General features: G+C 42.7%; 3 protein-coding genes across 4 annotated transcripts in view; 2 read left to right on the top strand and 1 right to left on the bottom strand.

The window, feature by feature from the left end:
• The first annotated feature begins 64 nt into the window (after window positions 1-64).
• Window positions 65-8,259, top strand: LOC124310258 (uncharacterized). The gene is made up of 20 exons (XM_046774070.1): window positions 65-271; window positions 558-723; window positions 962-1,200; window positions 1,576-1,682; window positions 1,770-1,869; window positions 1,954-2,186; window positions 2,257-2,644; window positions 2,738-3,231; window positions 4,420-5,043; window positions 5,257-5,434; window positions 5,619-5,771; window positions 5,848-6,451; window positions 6,521-6,707; window positions 6,861-6,963; window positions 7,050-7,164; window positions 7,264-7,331; window positions 7,408-7,609; window positions 7,746-7,893; window positions 7,989-8,094; window positions 8,161-8,259. Exons 2-20 carry the CDS (start codon window positions 642-644, stop codon window positions 8,218-8,220), a joined length of 4,191 nt encoding a protein of 1,396 aa, XP_046630026.1. The 5' UTR covers window positions 65-271; window positions 558-641; the 3' UTR covers window positions 8,221-8,259.
• An 818-nt stretch (window positions 8,260-9,077) lies between these two features.
• Window positions 9,078-11,955, bottom strand: LOC124310259 (uncharacterized). Its single transcript, XM_046774071.1, has 5 exons — window positions 11,578-11,955; window positions 10,450-11,443; window positions 9,768-10,373; window positions 9,463-9,699; window positions 9,078-9,382 (listed from the first exon to the last, which is right to left on the bottom strand). The coding sequence occupies exons 1-5, from the start codon at window positions 11,953-11,955 to the stop codon at window positions 9,078-9,080; spliced, it is 2,520 nt and encodes an 839-aa protein (XP_046630027.1).
• Window positions 11,956-14,604: 2,649 nt separating this feature from the next.
• The window catches only part of LOC124306062 (obscurin), a 43,676-nt gene continuing 37,112 nt past the window's right edge, over window positions 14,605-21,168 (top strand). For both annotated transcript variants that reach the window (XM_046766249.1, XM_046766256.1), the window contains exons 1-3: window positions 14,605-14,771; window positions 16,839-16,915; window positions 17,467-17,558. In XM_046766249.1, the coding sequence (XP_046622205.1) occupies window positions 16,867-16,915; window positions 17,467-17,558 (141 nt within the window). In that variant the 5' untranslated portion in view covers window positions 14,605-14,771; window positions 16,839-16,866. The remainder of the gene's footprint in view (window positions 14,772-16,838; window positions 16,916-17,466; window positions 17,559-21,168) is intronic.

Consider the following 21,168-nt stretch of genomic DNA (forward strand, 5'->3'; position numbering starts at 1 on the left):
CCAATGAAACATGTATTTCAAACTATGCTCTATGCTTCATAGGTTTGTTAATTTAGAATTACTGTTTGAAACATACTCGAATTGAAATTTAATAGAACCTCGCAGGCTTGCGCGTTACATCGCATTCGCGCCCCAAATTTATCGTTGCTACAGCGCAAAATTTCCTTATATGGATGTCTTTTGCACACGTTACTCTTGCCGCCAATATTTCAGACAATATTGAACAATTGACGGAAAAACTGAGGCGATCCAATCCCTAACATCATGATAAGTACGTGGAAAGTTCAAAAAGACTAGCTGAAACTAACCAGACACATAATTAACACCGTTTCATACTTTATTTGCTGGCTCATATTCTCATACAAAGCTGGAACAACTAATTCAGTGACATGTGTCGATTAATATTATATTGTACAATAGTGAAATACTCCGATACACTGAGTGAATTTCAGCGATATCGATCAAGTCCTTGGAAATTTTCAGCTGTTACTCCGGGCATCGAATACGAAGATAAATTAAATTAACGAATGTTTACTTATATTTGATTTGTCTTTCAGAATACATCGCTTTAATCGGTTCATTCCGCAAATCGGAAGTACTCGAGATGCACGTGAGAAAAAGGTAATCTGCAAACGAGACCAATGGCGGACGATCCGAACCGTGACATTCTCCCAGTTAAAGATGATTCCTGCTACGGAAGCGTTCGATGCTCCAGCGAAATAGGTTACTTGATACTTACGTATTACTCATTGATTACGCAACACTTTCAATGAATTCTATAATCAGACGTAATCTGCTTTTACGATAACTGCTACGATAATAATTTCTCTCTGTACTAATAAATTCACATATAAATATCCTATGGAACAACTATTTTATTCTTTTATTTCTGTAGCAATGATGTACGAAGTATCTGAAAGAATAATTTTGATTTCAAATTTTCATGTAAAAACAACACTAGATCCCAGAGAACGTCACGTTGTTTGCAAGCTCGACCGTTACCAATTAGAGGACAGGTACTTGAGGTTGCTGGAAGAGGTCCAAGGTCTGAAGAAATTGTCCAACAGTCAAGAAGATAAGATCAAGAGGCTAGCGACAAAATTAATGCGATCCGCAGCCTCCTCCAGAACCTGTCCTGCCGTTCTAACAATTAACGATGAACGAGAGAGAATCGCTCGGCTGGAGCTAGAAAATGCTAGAGTAAAGGAAATTGAATGTTTACTTTTATATTTAAGCGACCATCTTCCTTCATATTCCCCAGTTTAGTCTGTTAATAAAATGAAAATACTTATACGCTTCACAGAATATAATTAGATCTCGATATCGTTATACTCGTAAAGTTTTTTCTGGAAATACTCGTAGGTGTATGTTCAGCTTTAGTAATTGTTATCATATCGGTAGAGCTGCAATGGCATATGGCATTTGGACGGCTGACAGTATGTTTTCTTTTTAAAAAGTCGATAAAACAATAAAATTTTAGTAACGTCTAGCTCATATAAATATAACTGTGACAAGTTTTTAAGTAAATTTTACTTAGAATTTTTCTAGATAGTCTTAGCATTTTCATTTTTTCAGTTAAAAGACAAAGCCTACACGTTGAAAAACCAATTGCTAAGTCACAGGGGTCCTAGATCACCGTCACGATGCCGGCGTATTCCAAGTGGCGTATCTTCCGGTCCTACGTAAGTTTGTGAACGGACATTTTTTTTTTTTTTTGCATGTTCCAAATTAATCATATATTATTTAATAACTGGGTACATTTTCCTCAGGACATATCGAAGCGAAAGTGCTCGGACAAAGTATAATCAACCGCCTCCACGAAATGGAGTTGATGATAACGATGCACAGAACTATCTTGTGAAAATTGAGGTACGCATATAGTAGAGTTTATATACTAGTCAAAACAGAATTCTATCCTGGGACAAGTCGACAGCGTTCCTGTAATGATTTCAGGAACTTGAAACGCAGAGAAATGAAATGATGACCCGGATAGCTGATCTCGAGGGTCAGATCGCGGTACACACGGCTGGCATACAAAGGGAGAAAGTCCAGGAAAATGTAGAGTACATCCGAATGTGGCGTCAGATGAAACAATCCAACGACAAACTGATATCAGTGCAAGCTGCGAACGAAACGCTCCACTCTCAGATAGGAGACTTGAAGAGACTTCTGGAAGAGACGACTAAGTGCGTACGAGAGAATTTGTCAACCATCGGCTACGTTTATTTGAAAATTAAAATATTCCGTTTATTTCAGAAGCAACAGAGAACTGACAGCGGCGCTGGTGTCTCAGAAGCAACGCTTATCCGAGGTGGACGAGCAGTTGACAAGTGCCAAAGACTCGCAATTGAGTTTGCGAGAAAATCAGGAACAGATAAGGGATCTCAGTAACGAGATGAAGATCCTTCAACAGCACAACAGTGAGTTGATTTCAGTCAGCTCAAAATTCGGTCAGATCGAGCTGGAAAACGTGGAATTGAAGCGGAAGGTGGCCGAGTGTATGCAGGAGAAACAGAGCTTGAAAAACGCTATCCAGTCGGAGCAGGCTTCGCACGCAGCATTGAGAGTGACGAACGACAAGCTGATAAAGAAGCTTGAAGAGCTGCAGAAGAACATGGACAACCTGACGACACAGCTGGTGCAGGTGAGTTTATAAGAAAGCCGCGAAGACGATCCGCGCTGACGGTTTGTATTGATCATTAAAATCAGGGTTGTTCGCGATACGTTCGAATTTTAGAATCGGGGAGAAGGCCGACGATTCCTCGAAAAGGGAACCCAGACGGAACTGAAACACGCGGATAAAAACACCTGGACATCGGTTGCGTCCTGCAGCCATTCCGCACCATCTGACGAGGAAAAGGAAACGCTCTCCGAAAGCGGACATGACGAGCATTATGCGGATAACAGCGAGACGCGCACCTTGAAATTTTCGAAAAAAGGCTCTAGCCCGGGAAATACTGCCAGGAAAATAGTGGACGTAAAAAATCGCCCCAGTGCACAAAGCAGGCCAAACTCTCGACCAAATTCTCGCACGATTTACAGGAGAGTCGATAGCAAGACAAAACAGCCCCATCGTACTCAGAGTCCGTCTATGTCGCGTGAAAAAATGCTCAAGCTGCTGGATCAGGCCCAGATAAGTACACCACTGGAGGCACAAAATGCCGCGAGAATGCGGCAGATTGATGTTGCGACCGGTCAAAATGACGCTTCGAAATACCCCGAGCCCTATAGGCAAGTTATTAATCTTGAAACATTGCTGTTCGGTAATTCTAGCTGCTTTTGACGAAGGTTTAAAGTTTCGCTTTCGCCCTCAATTGTGGGTCGTATTGGTCCTGTAAATGACAATAGAATTTTGTCGATTCGTCATTTTGGCCCGTAAAGCAACGTCAGCGGGTCGCACGCGAGGTCACTGAGGTTTCACATTTCTCCGCATTGGACGGAAAAAGAGATTCGCTGGTCGGTTAAGAAAAGTAAATACACAAACGACAAAGCAAGTTCGCTGCAATAACAACAATTTGGCAAGTATGATGGAATCGCTTTTCTCTGTTCCGAGATAACCAAAAGATAAGCTCTTTTCTCGGAATTTTTGCTGTTGCAGCATAAATTCTTACTTCCGTCCATGCACGTTTCTTATCTTGGGGTTTTAGAGTTTCACGAACTCTTTAATTACAATCGCGGCCACCTGACGTTATTCTTCCAACAAACAACCTGCGCAGACTTTGAATGTATGACCGTAGGATCCAATGCAAAGTATAGTTACTCACCTTATACTTCGGAAACTTTTTATCAAGGTTTGAATGATTTTATTTGCCTTTTTTTTTTGTTACTATTTTCCTTCATTTATACCCGTGGGCAGGCTCGTGTTATTTGCCGAGCTAGTGGACAGTCGACAATAGTATCTATCTTGAATACGATACTTTACCTTATCTGCAGCTTCGATTTTACTTACATAATAGTTAGCATAATAGTTAATGAAACGCTAGATAATTTGTACCCTACTATTAACTCGAACTATTTGCAAGTGGACGTATATTAAGAGATTGTTCTACAAGTATTACAATAATTGTACAATATTTTGTATTTCATCGTAACTATTTATCCTGCATAAATGATAACTCCAAATCCCATCGTGAAGTTCACAATTTTTTATAATTTAATTGTTCAACTACACGTTAAATGATTTGCAAGTACGTAAATAATGAGTCGGTAGGTTGTGTTATTCTAGCCGTTTAAATCGACCAAAAGTTTCGAATTAGTTTTCGAGTCAATCTTGTTTGCCTCCTTAAGTATACCTACGCGTCTGTGGTCGATAAATAGAATTAATGACATTTGTCTGGTCTCCGACGGCCTCGAGTCCGTATACTAAATTGACTCTTTTCTTGAGCCCTCAATAAATACGTTCATGTCCCATTAAATTAGGCGGCCTGAAATTCCGCTGTCACGTTCAAACGATGCTGTGGCCTTAACGGATGTCCCGTCAACTCCCTCCGACGAAGAAGCCCAATGTCACGGACAGACCGAATCCTTCGATCCGAAACATATCCTTTTATCACTTTTTGAAATCTTAAAGTGCTACAGTGAGATTATGTGCAAAACTAAATGCAGGAATTACACATGTGATAAATTGGCCGTAACGTGCAGCACAGAGAATTGCAGCTCTTTCAAATATCAACCGGAGGATACAGCCTCAGAAAAAAGTTCGGAAAGAGGACACGAGGGAAATAGAACCGGCGAAAGTCTGTGCGAAAAATTAAGAGACCTCTACAGCAAATCACAGATTTCGGAGGGGCGAAGTAACAAGGAACGAAATCTGCTGCACAAATTCACTGAAACTATGTGCTGCACCTGCGATTCAAATCACAGATGCTGCGCCACGACGGATTGCGGTTACGGCTGTTGTACACCGGAACCGGAACCGTGTTTAGCACTTTTGGAAAGAAAACATTTTTCCCACTGCAGTAATCCGATGAATGGCAAGCTCGGGAGAGTCGGAGAAATCGGTTTGACGATTCAGGAGACCTTTAAGTCTATGTTTATGGGGCGGTAAGGAAGTAATCAACGTTATTAAGTCTTGGATCTTCTCATTTCACTACCATTAATTCTAGTCCGTAAACTTTCGAGCCTTGTAAAATTGATATTGCTATGTAACCTGTACCCAGACAATACCAAATTCAAAAATCGTTCTGATACGTTTCGCGCGGTATTTTGGTTTCGGTATAATGTATGGGTACTCTAATGGTAATGTTATGAACATAGAGATAGCAAATGCGAATGCGATGATGAATGCCGCGACCATTGGAGTGAAATGAATCCAGGGATTGGAAAAAATTTGCAATCATCGATTTGCAAAAGTCCGAAAGCGATCTCGGATGAACTGGAAAAACGCAAGGAACTGTTGCACGTCCAATACAATCCGAGCAGTGTTTACAAGGAGGTAAGCTACTTCCCCTCAGCATTCGCTGAATTGACGGTTTCGCAACCTTGAGAAATACTCAAGATTTGCTACAAAACATCAGCAAATGATTTCCAAGTATATGAAATAAAAATATAAAAAATTGAAATATCTTTAAAGAAAAGTTGTAAAAAAAATAATTTCTCGGTTTTGGAAAATGTTTCAGACAAGCGTTTCTTGCTGCGGGAGCGATTGTCATCCATCGAACGAATGTGGCGATACACCTGTGCTTTGCGAAATTTCTACGTTTCCGATGCTCATCACCGAGGGACAAGGACTCGTCGAGATCCACATACTGTCTCTGCAACTATCTACAAAGGTGTAGGCACGGGACCGTTTTCGAAGAAAAACTTAGGACAAATTTTTTTTTCTAAAATCATGCACATTGATTTCAGGGCGCGCAGCGTATATTCAAAAACGACTCGGAGAATGCCGCTGTGTTTATCAGCTGGGACATATGGGGCCAAGAAACGGCATTCACCCCGATGTCGAAGTATCCTTCGCTGAGCTTCAATTCGTCTTCGGTGTATCGAGTGTGCGAGCTGCAGAATTTTTTCGATTGCGTACTTCGAGAAAAAATTATTTTTCAGGTCCATCTGATCAATCGAGACGAAGAGACGTTTACGATAGCAAAGGCGCAGCTCAGCGTCAAAGACATGCTGGATTATCCGCAAAACAAGCTTCACTATGTAACGCCAGTTTTCAGCCTGATGCCATGCTCGTGTGGCGCTAATTTTGGACAATTATCATTGTGGGTTCGGCTCAGCTGTGACATTGATTTGGTTGAAAGGTTCAAAGACCGTTGTGGCTTGGCACCGGCCGTTTCGAGAAATCAGATAATGCAGATGCGCACCAACCCTCGTGACAATACTCACCCCGAACTGATCGCCTCGCCAGTTTGTGACAGGCAACAGGAAACGTCGCAAGAACTGCCCAAAGACCCAATGGAGCAGTTGACGACGGTCAACAATAATCGATTGAACACCATTCAGGAAGCTGGTATGTCGTCATGTTTCACTGCAGACGCTTAATCATCACGTTCATCCCGTTTTACCAACATGATAGTAGAGCTGGAAAATCAAGCCGACCCTTCTCAGAAGTTCGACAAACAAACGGAATACCGCAGTAAAAATCCAGAAGAAAAACAGCCGGACGCCAAAAGTCACAATGACGATTACTCGATGTCAACGAATGCAACCAACGAAAATGACTCTCAGGATAGCGATACTGAAGCGAATACTTCCACCTACGATAGGTGAGTTGGTAAAATCGGTAGACGAATGAGAATGTGTAATGAATTGTTGTTAATAAAATTAAAGTAATTTATCTCAAACAAGCCACGGTGAATTGGAAATAAAAGACAAATAGCGAACGGATTTATCATATAAATTGCGTATTGATTTCTCAGGTCACCTCGTGATTTTAGACTCGCAAGTTTGCAAAATAAACTGGATAGCAGTCTGCAGATTGAATCGAGAAGTATCACCGAGTTTAACAATGTCTTGAAGAGTGTAAGGGGGCCACATTTTCCACTGCTACTCTTATTTTCTGTTACTGCTTAGTACGGAATGTGATAGTTTTGTCTGAATGTTTCCAGCAAACTGCTGGATCGGCTGTTCACGGAACGGAAAGTACGTCAAACGACTTGGGGACGGTAATTTCCGATGAGAAGTGGCAAAAATATAAACGTAACAGCACCCGTAACAGTATCAGTGTGTAAACCGGAAATAACGTGTCGCAATGTGTCGCATAGTGTAGTCCAATTCTACAAGTACCGGAAAAATAACAATGTACTTATTACATTCTTACAGGCTTTAAAGTAAATTCCAAAGACTCAAGCGCTGAAAATATCCAGGATACGGTTGTGAACAAAGATGCGGTAATAAGATATTGTTTAGCCATTATTTCTATTGAGAAGGGACAAAAAATTATACCATTAAAATTTTACGTTTCAGCAAGCATCACCCGAGGATACGATCACTATAACAATCCTATCCATGAACCTTTTCGAGAAAACTAGTATCATGAATGATCCGGAGGTTCAGTTGCTTTACGTTGAATATATTTTTCTCGGACTGCGAGGTGCTGATATGGAGACCCCCTCATTACCCAAGCCAAAGAATAAGGGTGAAACCATGGTCTATAATTTTATTAAACGTAAGTTTCATTAGATCGCCATTCCGTATTTGATATTAATACAGCTGATTGGCAAATCCGTGTTCCTTGAACAACAAGGCCAGGCTGTAAAGTCGAAAAATACACGTAGACACTCCGCCGTTTTATACACTTATAGATTTCCAAGTTGACGAGGAGTATCATAATTCGCAGAGACTGATGTTGAATGCCATGTTGACCGGAGCCTCAAACCCAATAATCAGATTTGTTATAGTGAGTGAACCACTTCCCGAAGAAATGGATCGCAAAGAGTGCACCGAAGTCGGGTCAGTCATCCGTTTCAGTCACTAATTCCTTATCGGACATTTAATTGATTGATTATATGTTTGTTGTTTCTCCTCGATGGCGTTATAATCTTTAGGCATGCTGACCTTAACATACGAGAGTACGCATTAGGTGATGGATTGAAAAACATCCCACTCATAATTATGAATCCATTACAGTCGGAGCAAATCGGAATGTTGAAGGTGAGATTACGAAAGGCCACTGTTAAATCGATTATGTGGAGAATTTTAAATTGACAATCTTTTCAGATATCAATCGTCGGCATCGAAGTTATTCGGGATTGCATGATGCTTCAAACGCAGCTTTGAAATTGGATGAACCGATTGAAACAGTGAGAGGAATCAGAATCGCAAGCTATTTGCACAGTATTCTGTAACTTGCGTCATAATTTTGATCCGTCTACAGTTTGTCATATAAAGTTTATTAAAGTTATTAATAACATATGTGTACATGTGCACGTACTCGGTAGGTTTCGCAAATATTGTACATACATACCATACAAATCAGGTAGTATTCCCATCTTACAATCAGTATAGATCTATTTTAAAGCAGAGAAAACGTTCTTGACATTACCACTCTACATCGTTCGCAACAGCTGAAATTCAGCACATGAAAAAATACCGTCCAATTAAAACTCGTGACTCGACTACGCGAATATAGTGAATACTAAACTCTGCATTCGTCATTTTGATGTATTGCCGTACTAGAATCGTAGTACTTCGTTACTTCTTAGTGTCATATTGATGAAGCACGGGAAACTTTTTTACTGCCGTTAACGTGATAAGGAATGTGAGTTTGAGTCAAATAATCTTCATGATCGTTAACGATAATATAAAGCCATTGCGATATTCAGTCGATTGTAACATGAATTTACGTCGAGGAGAAGCCATAAAGATATGCAATCGTGTATTACACTAGATCTAAAATAACCCTTCAGGTGCCGTTGTCTCTTTCTCATACGGCTTCTATCTCCGTATTGCACGCAATTCATTTCTCATCATAAGTTGCTATAATTAGGATGACTGAGATTGATCATCCAAGCTGCAGCCATTGGTAGTTCCAAATCACGTTCATCAGCGCGGTCTTCGAAACCCAGAGTCGTGTAAGCACTGACTTGCCAATCTCTAAATGTAGCATGATTCTTACTCGCTCTCGACTGATCTTCTCATTTCGTTCCGTAAACTGATGGCGTAGTTTGATTGTGGAGTTTGCTCAAATCGGCCAGCCTTTCGTGTCCAGGACTTGTACTCTCTGATATCGAGGAATTACTACCCGGGGTAGTAGTCGTGTTCAAAGATACCGCATCGTGTTTCATTTGTTTCTCTTTTATCGCCGAGAAAAGACGCGTTCGTCTGAAAATTTCGTTGAAAATACTGTTCGACATTTGAAAGTCTCGGCAATCCCTTGGCTCCCGTGAAACTACCCATGATCCTTCTATAGTGTCGATACCTTGGCAAACCTTGCATGCCCCTATATTTGCGAACAAATAACAATAACGATATTTATTCAATCAGTCCCTCGCCGATCACAGCGCAGGGTCGACGACTTACCGACAAAGACAGCGAGCGTTTTGGTGTGATTATCTGTTGCTAACAGAGTGAAAGGACCTCCCAGTTTGAAAGGTGCAAAACCAGTCACGTTCCAAGTTACGTTCAGAAGGCCTTCAGAGACCGATGGTGGCGTAAGATGGTCAAGAGAGGCTTTCACGCTGTGATTCGTCACTTCCATGTCAATTCGAACGCCCGCTCTCGTGGTCACCCAGGATCCTGTCAGTCTGCAGGGTAAGCCTAACAAAGTGTAATTGAAAATTAATCGTTCCAATGTTATTCCGGAGATTGAAACGATGTTAACAAACCTTCCTTTTGCTCATCTTTTGGATTTTCTAACTTCAATTCTTCCAGTTCGTCTATGATTTCACTGAGTATCTGGCTAGCGACTGCCTTCGTCTCATTTGTTTTCAACGTTACGTTTGCTGGCTCTGGAGTGCAGGGTTTGGGATTGAATGAAGCCAGAGATGACGCGGCAGGCAATGTGACGTTACTCACACCATTAACAACGTTACTATTGCTGTTATTTTTTGGATCGTTCAAATGTGACGGAGTCGACGCCGCAGACGTGCGGGCGTCTAATTTCGTGGAACTGGTATCTCTACTTATATCCTTTTCAGCAGTGCCATTTTTTGGTACAACTTCCCGAGATGCTGCTGCTTCAATTTGATCCAGACCTTGAATCTCCTCAACTCCATCGTGGTAACTTAAATACGCAACTTCCGGAGCTGGTCTAACGCTTCGAAGTCTAGAAGATGCCGCATTGGTGCCAACCGACACAGGTGTCATCCTCAACTTCGGCACTGGTGCTACGGATGTACTTGCGCCAAGAGTCGCCAAACCAGAAGTGAAAGTCACAGAATCCGTACTGGACCTGCTGGATCTCGAGCCGGTGGAAGCAGCAAACTGTTCACCTGATAACGTCCACGTGGAAAAGGTCAAAAAACTGTAAGTAATGGACATTGACTGATCGAATAACAAGAAAATTACCTTCGGCGAAGTTTGGCTGCGGCAATTGAGACAACGCGTCACTATCGAGGATCTCAAGTTGACCGGAAGCAGGTAACTGCGCATTGCTCATAAACGGAATTGGATTCACCGTTGTTATGAGAAAATTTTTGTTGAGCATCCCCTGCTCGTCCGACGAGAATTGTTTCGCTATCGGTTGTCCCACTGCTGAAGGATCTGCTGAAGGGTTACTTAGCGGATGATACGGGATCTGTAACGCCCCAACCGGCATCTGCACTCCCTTATCAGAAATATAATTATAATTGGTCAAGTACTGAGGCATTCTCTCGTTCTCTGCGACACGGTTCACCTGCAGTGACCCATAAGTGCTGTCTACATACTCCATGGAGTTCAGTGGTTCTTCTATAACTTTCACGGATTTTTGGCCATTTCCTTTGGACCTTTCGATGTCCTCTGAGGACATTTTATCATCCGAAGAACCGTCGTAATCTTGACGAAGAAGATTGTCGTCCGGCACCTCCCGAATCGATCTGCTTCGTCCTCCCGCTAAATCCTTCGCAGCCTCGTCCAGTTTAGTAGGAGATCCGATAGCCACTGGCGAATCATTGTCATTGTCGTTATAGTATTCAGAATATTCAACACCCTGATCACCCGGCTTTTTCTTAGTCGGGTCGCGAGTTGTCGTCAGCATAAGTTGGGCGATCATACCGCTCCTGGGAACGACGCCTCTCCCATTACCAGTTTGTCGTAAAACCGCGGTGTTTGTATATTTTCCGTGTACAGACCCAGAGTTCATTAGTTCTTCGACAGTCTTCCAATCTTCATTGTTAACCGAGTGGAGATTATCCCCTGACGTTCTACGAAAGTTTTTCGTCTTCTTCCCTATCCGATGGCCCCTTCTTATTCGACGAGTAAGTGACTGGTGCAAACTACTTTTCTTCCCGAATCCGCTATGTTCCCCCTCGGTTATAAGCTTGCTATTCTTCTTTAAACGCATCGTCTTTGAGGATTCTTTCTAGATGAATTGAGTATTTTTACATCGAAACAAATCGAACCAAGAAAAAGACTCCACTTTTGGAGAAGTGAAAAAGAGTCATTCTATTTTTTCAAATAACGAACAAGAGCAATGAAATGTGTTCTCGCACCTACTTTTGAACCGTTCCTTTTCAAACGATGGTTCGGGTGCCGGTGTTTCCGATCCCCTTTCCGGTGTCTCATGCGCTTCCGGTGTTCCCGGTCCCTGCGCTTTTTCTGATCCTGGCTCCTTGCGGTCGTGCTTCTTGACACTTGGTGTTGTTGACGACCACCCTCCAACGAGGTCAAGTGCTTAATAGTATCCTGCATCTCCTTCGAGTCGAGAGCTTCTTGTGCTAGTTTCTCAGCGAGGTACTTCGCGGAGGAATTCGCCCCGGGAACAAACGTTTTATGGACACTTTTTCCGTCCAACACTCTCCGCGTGGCGCAATGACGCCGCTTACGTTTGATATTCCGGTTCGTCCGGACGAAGTCCCCGTTGATATCCGACATCTTCGAGCCCGATCGCCGATACGAAACACCCGAGTTATCCTCGTCGTTTGCCCAGGAGGATGACACTTGTTGAGTTGCAGGCATCGGTGCGGGGTTTGGAGTAAGCGCTGTAAAGCGCGACAACTCTTTTACGGCTTCGACGTTGATCAAGCTGACCAATAGCGGGATGATTAGGTAGAATCTGCGTGGCAAAAAACACGAGCACCGAGGTTAAGACAAGGAATTGCTGAGGAACGTGAAGGTCGCTCGAATTTCCATAAAGTATAATTGCCTGATCAAAAGCAGCTGCATTCCTCCAGGAGGTGAGATGACCGGACGAGGAGTCGCGAGGCCATGAGTCCTTGGCCAACCCCCCAGGAGAGCACTTACTCTTGATCCAGAGGAAGGATGGAAGAAATTTCTGAAACGTTTAGTAAAGTGACAATCGCAGCCGGTTCCTCTACTCGCCCTCGCAGAAAGTGATCGGATAATATTGTCCGGGTATCAGAAGATGAATCGAGTCGCAGCGGCTGACGAGTGTCATCCTTTTTTTCGTGAAAAATTTACCAAAATGTCATCGGGTCAATCGGTTCCGTGTCGCTTCGCTCTTGTCTCGTCCCTCCCTTGTCTCTCCTCCTAAATTCAGAGTAGTGTCATGAATTTCCGAAAAGAAAACAAAAAGACGGTGTAAAGGACCGAGGTTGACCTCGAATCGACTTTTCGTTTAATCAAAGGCGAGAGGGGTTGAACTTCGTGAAAACTTGGTGCTCGGTGGGAATTTTCACACCTGATAAGCGAGGTGAAAATGGAAGCAGAATGCCCGAGTATCTTCGTGTACCACTCATCGATTCCCGTGTAGATCCGGTCGGTCTCGAGTCTGCAGGCGCGATTAATTCGGGCGGTGCAGCGTTTAGCTTATCGCGAACACCGAGTAGTAGCATATACCTTTTCAGTTGCGATCAAAGCGTCTTGGCTCGAAGCCAGACACGCAGCGTCGGCCTCAATTAGTTAGATATTACATTTAAATATCCTACAAGCTCATACAGCGCATTAATAACGAGGAATCAAACGGCTACGTACTCGAATGGACGAGTTTCGACAATCTGTCTGCGGTTTTCGGGCCGATTTTTTGAAAACGATCCGCTGTTTCTTAGCCGCGCTCTTCGCGGTCCCCTTCCATCGTGACTCCTGTTAGTCTCATCACCAATTAGCGATTCGCTAACGGTGTTGAGAAATAGACTCAAGTCGAGACGCTCGCGGTGCAGACCGAGTTGCAAGAGCTGAGCCGGAAACATCCCGTTGGTGCAAAAAGTTTGAGTGGCTCGAACAGTTGGATGGACAGTTGGTAGCAGACCTGCACGATTGGAGGGGGTATAAAAGGAGAATAAGGCCGATTCGCGAAAGACGGCGTAAGGATAATGTCCACGTTTGTTGCTCCAAGAACAGGTCGGATTGCCGCTCAATAATGAACGATTTGCCGTTTGCCGATCTGTAACCTACCTTACCCGCATTATTCTCGAGTCGAACTTCGAGCTTTTCGACGTTGCGAGACGGCCGCCCGCGCAGAAAAGGAACTCGACGCTAGAACCTCTCCGAAGACGCGATGAACGGAAATAGATTCTCGATCGTCTATACTATATAAACTACCGGCTAGCCAGTAGCCGAAGTCCCAACGTACGAATGCAAGCCTCTTGCATGTAGGCCTATACGTCCCGATGCGCGGACGGCCTGTAAATCGATACGTTTTCGCACGGAACTATGTTCGCCAACTTCGTTCTCGAGTGCCGGATTCGGCATTTCTTAATAAATTACGTTCTTGCCAGTTATTCACGGACGCCTCGTTCAATTTACCGAGAGAAAGTACGAGGACTAAAATCTTTACAATATAAAACGAGCTACAGTATATCATATACCTATAATCTATATTTAGTCTGGTTTTCAAAAGATATATGTATATTGAGGTAGTGTCAGAACATTCGCGGATTCTATTTTGAAATCAGTTTTACAAATTGTTTATGGAGAATATTTTTTTAAGTATTGTTTATTTTACAACGCGGTTATCAGGCTCGCGTAGATCACCCGAAGACATTAAGATGCGAGGATTTTTTCTTTTTATCTATGTGCGGATGGTCACTTTGATTCCGAGAATCGCTACGCCGCGTGTTAGCGAACAACTCCCACTGATTGATACAGATGACAATAGTTTAATCGTAATCATAGGACAAAAAAATTCTTGAAGAGTCAACTCGAGTCAATTCGCATGAATTCTGCGAGACGGCGTATAGTTTCGTAAATAAAAATAAATGGCTCGTGGTCAAATTGACGGGCGACTATTTGTTTGAGTGGCTCTAAACAGTTTAAACAACTCGAGATTTCACGCCATTACATTTATATAAGAGTTACGCGTTATAGTCGATATAAAATTGCACAACCTTGTCGACGGGGAAAAACACCGAAAAAATCATCATTTCTTTGTCGCCGTGCGAAGGCTTGATTCCGAATGATGAGCGGACAGGAAATGGCAAGGAAGAAATTGGGACCCTGGAGACGTGCAGTTCGACGTTGCTAGGCTTTAATTAATAGTAAGTTTGATGACGGTGCACGTCGAGCGGGCAAGAGACGGAGGCGTCGCGACGCCTTGCTTCTGGCGTTGGTAGCAGTCTCGAGATAGCCTTCGACCGGCCCTCCGCCACCTCGATTTATTCGGGTATTCTGCCAAAGTGACGAGCAGCCAGTGATTTTAATTAGAAAGATCTTTAAAGTCGATCGATCGTTTTCACCTCTCAACATCGATACCTTTGCCTAGTTGTACGCAATTTGTATTAATTTTATTAGAGGTGAGTTAACCCCTCGATAACCATCAGACGTCACTATTCTAATTTTATGCTCGTGTTGTGCAAGTGTCGAACGACTACAATTCAGCGTATAATTAATTTTGCGATTCCGCAAAGCGCTGGCTTGTGCATCCGGGTTTAAATTTTGTGATAATACATCGGATTTTCTAAATCGTCGCGGTGTTGTTGTGCTTTGCGATCATCGCGACGCTAATACATATGCGTTGAAAACTACGAATCTGTGCCTGTGAATTTCTCCGTAACGAATAATCAGTTGGCGATAAATCGTATTGAAAAAGGGGCAGACACGATACGGTCGCAAGCTAAATCTGTTTAGAAACATTGTATGTATCCGCGATGTTTCGAATGCATGAGTGATGTTATTGCCAAATATTTTTGCAAAGTGAATCACGTTGTTTAAGATTAGCCGCTGCAAGAATTTGCCATGATGAATGGGCGCCAAATATCACCGGAGCAAAGACCATTTTATCAACCTGCGAACGAAGCTGCAGGCATTCTTTTCTCCTACCGTTTTCCCTTACCGTGCATACATTATTGTGTAATAGAAACTTACAAAATCTGAACAAGTAACGACTGAAAATGTGTAGCCGGTCATCCGAGACGACTTATTTTTAAAATATCCCCTTAATCCCCGCGAGAAATTTGGCTCGTAAATGATGGTCACGAGTCCGATAAATTACGCGATTTACGCATCGAGGTATGCTCACCGCGCGTATACACAAATATAATCGGGCAGTAGAAAGTTTGCTTAAGGTCAGTAGGCTCGTTTTGTTTTTGCCCAAGAATTTTGGCGGGCTGTTCTAATATCATCTTTCAGTGTCAGCCAGTCAGCAGCTCGTGGATATGTGCAATAATATGAACGCGGATCCAAAATGGCGTTGGTTGTGACAGCGGTGGTCAGGGCGAGCTCGTTTCTTTGAACCTTGATCGCCGCGGCCGAAACTGACAGGCGGAAGTGGCCCATTTATTTACGAAATGCAAGAAAATGAGGCCAGATAACCGACCGTTGCGACTGGCTCGCCAGTTCTCAAAAGATTTGCTCGCGCGTGCCGGAAATAGAATCTGCCGGCTCGTGTTGCCGTTATAGTAAAGGTGAATATATCTGCGATAAATAATGAAACCCTACTTTCGAGTGATCGGTGGCTTTTCAAATATTTCCAAACTTGTTATTAAGCGTAAATTTTGTAACACACAGGACGCGGGTTCCGCACACCGCGCCGGCCACTTCTTGCGGTCGCAATTCGTGCTAGAAATGCAAATGTAGTAAATTCAACTGCTACGATACTCGTCAGCGGTATTTATTTAAAAAACACCGAGTAGTTTGTGTTGTTCAAGCAGTAAACTGGGCTATTTGTTTCTCCCGTTTGTTTATTATATCCTTTTTGTATTGAGAGTTTCTCGTTAAACTCCAAGGCACGAATCTCTCTAGCAACCTGTTAAGTAGACGCGGAACGCCGGTCGGATCGGTTGATCAAGCTATTTGTCAGTATTTCCAATTGTCTACCGGCTATTTATCTTCTCTCGCACTCAGAGGCGGGGACAAATTACTCCTCGCGAATTGCTTTTAGCAGCTCGTTCAAAATCGGGATTCCCCCGATCGAGAATAAGCTCGAGTGAAACGCTGTTATCCGAGTTTCCAATCCTCCTGGCGCACAGCGACAAGAAGAAGAACCCCGCGATAACCGACTGCTGAAACACGCGGACCAGGAAACGAGCTTTCAAAAGCTCAAGCACTTGCCAAACTGTCTGTTGAGATGGCAGCAGCGACGCTTTCGCGTTTCTACATGCATACCAGCCGTCAGACACAGCGTGTAAAAAGTTATTTACCCTCCGAGGTAACGGGATTTTACCAGTTGAATGGTTGAGGGAAATGTAGCTTTTTGCAGGTCGGTGTATCTCATATAGAAATTGGTGCAATCGATTCGGCGCGCGAATCTTACTCAAATCAAACAAATGAGAAATATTTATTTTTTGACAAAGATTTATGAGAATGAAAAAACAGATCGCTGTAACAAACTTGTCGCCAATATACTTTACCGTGTGCTGCAGGACGATGCCGTAAAATTCAACACCCGTCATGGCTTTCACCAGTTCCTTCATCAGTTCCTCCTCCAAGAAGAAAAAAGGTAATAAAGTAGAAATTGTGTTTCCCGCAAAACTTTAGACAAGTTTTTATTCATTAAAAATTCGTTCATCTTTATTAATTCTCTCCTAACAATTCAATTTATTTGAATCAAACGTTGAATCAGCTCCAACGCTTTTAAAAGTAGCTGTAATTTCTACTTGTTCAGGGGAAATTTTTATAAAATATAATTAATATGAATGATAACAGCTACACGAATTTGGTAGACCAATTTTTAAGGTAAATAAGTGCTCGATTATACTCTGGTGAAAATTTTTCTTCGAATAATTTTCAATTACGGTTCAGTTTTGAAAGAATAAGATACGTGCAACACCATTACCGATACCCAGCAGTTGTAAATCACGAGAAACAATCGGTATTTTCGTTCAAACAAGGGTTTGGCATTATTACTAGCTTGACGTTGATATATTACTGGGTTCAAAATAACAATTTTGGCAATACCTCGGTGAATACCTGGGTAATAATAATGTCTGAGAATAATGAGAAATTTGTTTACCACCGTTGTTACAACTCGGACCGAAATTTCTGTTTTAGAATTTTCGGCCGAACTGAACCGGATATTGGTGGGGGGGAGTACGAAGGCTGAAGAATCAATTACGACTGAAATCATTCGAAGCTCATTTGAGGTGAGTCTGATTCTCGACAAATTTGCCCATTCATAATTCCATCTACAATACGTATAAATACCAAGTCTCGCTCGGAGAGCGAAAAAAGTACGAAATACGCATAAATTAAGGATAAGCTGCGTGTGAAAACGATTGGGAAAGCTGAAACGGCTGAAAGAATCATACACATAGGTACATATGTACTTGTACAGCGATAGAAATTCGCAGACAATTCGGAATCCCGAATATCGCACGGCGACTAATCGAAGAGCGGAATAATCCGTGTAGAACAAGACACAACTGACCAAACACTCGCGTTACATCACCGAGAAACTCGCAGCGAACGATCGGCTCGGTTCCTCAGGCCGAGCTCAGATGGTCCAAAGGCTGCAGAGCTGATCTATCGTTTGCGAGTATGAGCTGCGAACGTCTAAATTAAACCAAAACCAACGGCGTCTCGGAGTTAAGCAGATTCTGGTGCGTTGCCAAAGCGTCAAGTAAACCGGGGACTCACCGCCATCCCAATCACTCCCGCAATGCTCGGCTGTATACCACACGCTGCGCATTCTTGTCCGAGGGATTTTTTATACCCGGTTATATTAGCAATAGGCATTCGACTAGCAATTTCCGGATTCTCAATTCCGTTGTGATTTACTGCCTCCGGGTCACTCAATTCTCTCTATTCTCGCTTCTTCTCTCCTCTCCGCGTAATTATAGTTTCTTGGAAGCGTCGAGGAGTCCATCAGACGACGAACGCATTGCAGAAAAGCTTTCAAACGACGCATAACGATTTGACATGCTCCGAAACCAGATTCGGCATGATTATTTTATATGCTATTGCCTTGGTCTTATCCTCTGCCAAGTCTTGTGTAATTTGTTTCGTTCAAAAAAGGCTTGGATAAAATCTGATAAACTTACCAGGATACAGGCATCGGTTGCTCGATTCAGTTCATTTATTTCAATAACAATAAGATTAAACATCGCGTAAGCACTACGTTCAAATAATTGAGGCTTTCTGAACTCCGATAATATTCACCTCTTACATTACTTAAATTTACAAATTACATGTGGAATCAAGAAAAAAACAGTTAAGAGGAACACATGAACGTATTCAAACCAATTTTTTCTCTGTTGCACAACTGATCTCTTCAGCCCGAAAATTCGGGCTACACTTTGCAGACGGCACTGGCACGACAAGTTAAGGTTTTTGTTTCACGTAACGTCGATCAAATTTAGAACAATAAACGCGAAATCGGGCGAAACCAACGCCGAGACGTTGGGCCAGTCGTTATTTTCCGCAACCAAAACCGAGCGTATAAATTATGAACAGCGCCGAAAGATTAACTTGAACAAGACTTTAAGCTCTGGCAGTCCGTCAAAATTACCCGCAAACGTGCCAATAGACCGCGAGGCGTGAAATTAATAGCTTACTAAATCACACGAAACGATTTTGCGTTGCATTGTAATCGGTTTTTAAACATCGTTGTCAATTCGTCACTATCCGTCATTTGTCATTCGATCATCACATCCTTGCCGCTAATTATCATTATTCTACCCAATTCCAGTGGCGAAGTCAGACGGCCTCAAAAATTGGTGGAGAAGACGCACTCAACTGTGCGAGAAAATCGGATATTCATCCTGTCGAATGGAAAATTGATTGTAAAAAGTTAATTCGAGTTATCATTCGAGTATTTACCACCTGGTGACGAGCAAATAACAGCTCTACCTTGACCTGAAAATGACTCATATAAAACGCTTTGTCTAATAAATGTATTTGGCAAAACTTTAGAGGCAATAATTGGTTAGATATCGCTGTACTTACGAGCGGCATACTTGAATCACTTGGCACGATTTGCACGCTAGCTTTGGAAAGAAAATCGAGGAAAATCGAGCGGCTCGTTTCGTTCATCAACGTTATAGCTCAGCTAGTTCGTGTCTCTTCTCTGCCAACTATTATTTGGCCATACATTTTACGATCATACCGGAGAAAAATTATTATCCAAGGATATAACAGCGACGAGTGACAAAGTGGCGGATAAATTTTCTTGCGATATTATTATTGAAACGATACCAGCGCTTCTTCTTGAATTACGTGAGAGACAATTTACACGGGACGCGCACTTCCTGCATACCTCGACTTACGTGCCGTGTAAACAAACTCTCTGCGAATCCTCCAGATTTCAGTCACTTATATACCCCGCAGTAACTTTATTTTTATACTCAGTCATCGATTTCGTATATCTTTCAGCAATTTACTAGCTATTTCATAAAATAAGACTATCAAACCAGAACCGCTCCGTTCATCTCGTTAGTAACGTGCGAAATCAATTTGCGAATAAAAAATTACGAGGCATGTGAATTCGCAAAGACGGAACAATTAATTATAACGATATTTATGAAAGTTTGGAATATCGCGCAATCGCTAGAAGTAGCAACACTTCACATTATGAACTTCAGGCGGAACGATTATCTCCGTGTCGATAAATCAAGCTACCGTAAATGTCACAGAGGATAGACATGGTCGTCGACATGATTCCACATCAATCATCGTGCGCAAATCGTCGAGACTCGTGGATGATGGGCAGACAAAGGTGACATCCAACGTCACCGCAGATCTACGAGTACCAAACTATTTTTAACACCGACTTTGAAGCTTTAATCTCGGATGCAACATTTCTCCGAAACACTCGGTTGTCTGGACTGTTCAGACGAAGGCGAGTTCGCTATACAGCCGAAAAATCACACTACAGGGATGATATATTTTTGAAAATCAAAAATACCCGTGACCTTCCATCAATTATTATATTTCGCAACGTCAGCTGCTCGCGAAGCATCCTTGAAGCGATTAAAATTCTCCTTGACTTTGAGGAAAAAGTGGTTCAAGTTTGACGAAAAAATTTTCCTCACTCGAATCCTTCCCCTATATCGCGATTTGCAATTTATCCTCGGAGCGGAGATTCTTCGACGAGGAAGATCTTCGAGTTTGGTGCTGTTTCGTCGTTGGCAAAAGGCGCGGGTGTCGTCCAGGCGATAAACCGCTTTGCGTACCACGGTGGTCCACGATTCTAGAGATGCGTATAGGTATCGGAGAAGTGAACGCAGCAGCGCGGTGGTCTATTTCTGTTCGAGGGGAGCGCGCTGAGAGAACGACTCTGAAGAATCACGAGGCGAACGTACGGCGAACGCTAAGCCACGGGCCACTTCTCTCCCGTAGAAGTGAGTAGCAGTCGGGAAGTGACCGCGTCGAGTAATATACACCTTTTTTAACCACACACGAGCCTGGTGTAGAAACATGTAACCATTGGACGGCACGGTGGCAAATAAAAGAAGCATCGCTCTCGCCTGTATATTGCACAATACGCAGGCTTTAAATAAGGGATATAACATCGTGGGGGCTGATTTGGTAATGAAGATTTCAACGATCTACGAGACCTAGCCACGGTGTGCGAGGTCGGATCAACCCTGAAAACACGACGGTAAAAATACGAGGAGGACACACGACGCCGAAAAAACGAAAACGAAAGAAAAGAAAGAAATTACACCACGTATTTATTGATATAAGTAGATTCGTGGACGGGAAAAATCATGCATCATGCAAACGCATTTAATCGACGTATCGGACAGTAAGGAA

This window comes from Neodiprion virginianus, chromosome 1 (assembly GCF_021901495.1).
Source record: "Neodiprion virginianus isolate iyNeoVirg1 chromosome 1, iyNeoVirg1.1, whole genome shotgun sequence".
NCBI classification, from domain to species: domain Eukaryota; kingdom Metazoa; phylum Arthropoda; class Insecta; order Hymenoptera; family Diprionidae; genus Neodiprion; species Neodiprion virginianus.

What these genes read in the sequence shown, in the direction of transcription:
- LOC124310258 (XM_046774070.1), top strand. Translation starts at nt 642, where the DNA reads ATGGCGGACGATCCGAACCGTGACATTCTCCCAGTTAAAGATGATTCC. An exon ending in GGCGTATCTTCCGGTCCTAC is followed by an intron (nt 1,683 to 1,769) that starts GTAAGTTTGTGA and finishes CATTTTCCTCAG; the next exon opens with GACATATCGAAGCGAAAGTG. An exon ending in GGTCTATAATTTTATTAAAC is followed by an intron (nt 7,610 to 7,745) that starts GTAAGTTTCATT and finishes ATACACTTATAG; the next exon opens with ATTTCCAAGTTGACGAGGAG.
- LOC124310259 (XM_046774071.1), bottom strand. Translation starts at nt 11,955, where the DNA reads ATGTCGGATATCAACGGGGACTTCGTCCGGACGAACCGGAATATCAAA. An exon ending in TGAAAAGGAACGGTTCAAAA is followed by an intron (nt 11,444 to 11,577) that starts GTAGGTGCGAGA and finishes CAATTCATCTAG; the next exon opens with AAAGAATCCTCAAAGACGAT. An exon ending in AAAAGATGAGCAAAAGGAAG is followed by an intron (nt 9,700 to 9,767) that starts GTTTGTTAACAT and finishes ACACTTTGTTAG; the next exon opens with GCTTACCCTGCAGACTGACA.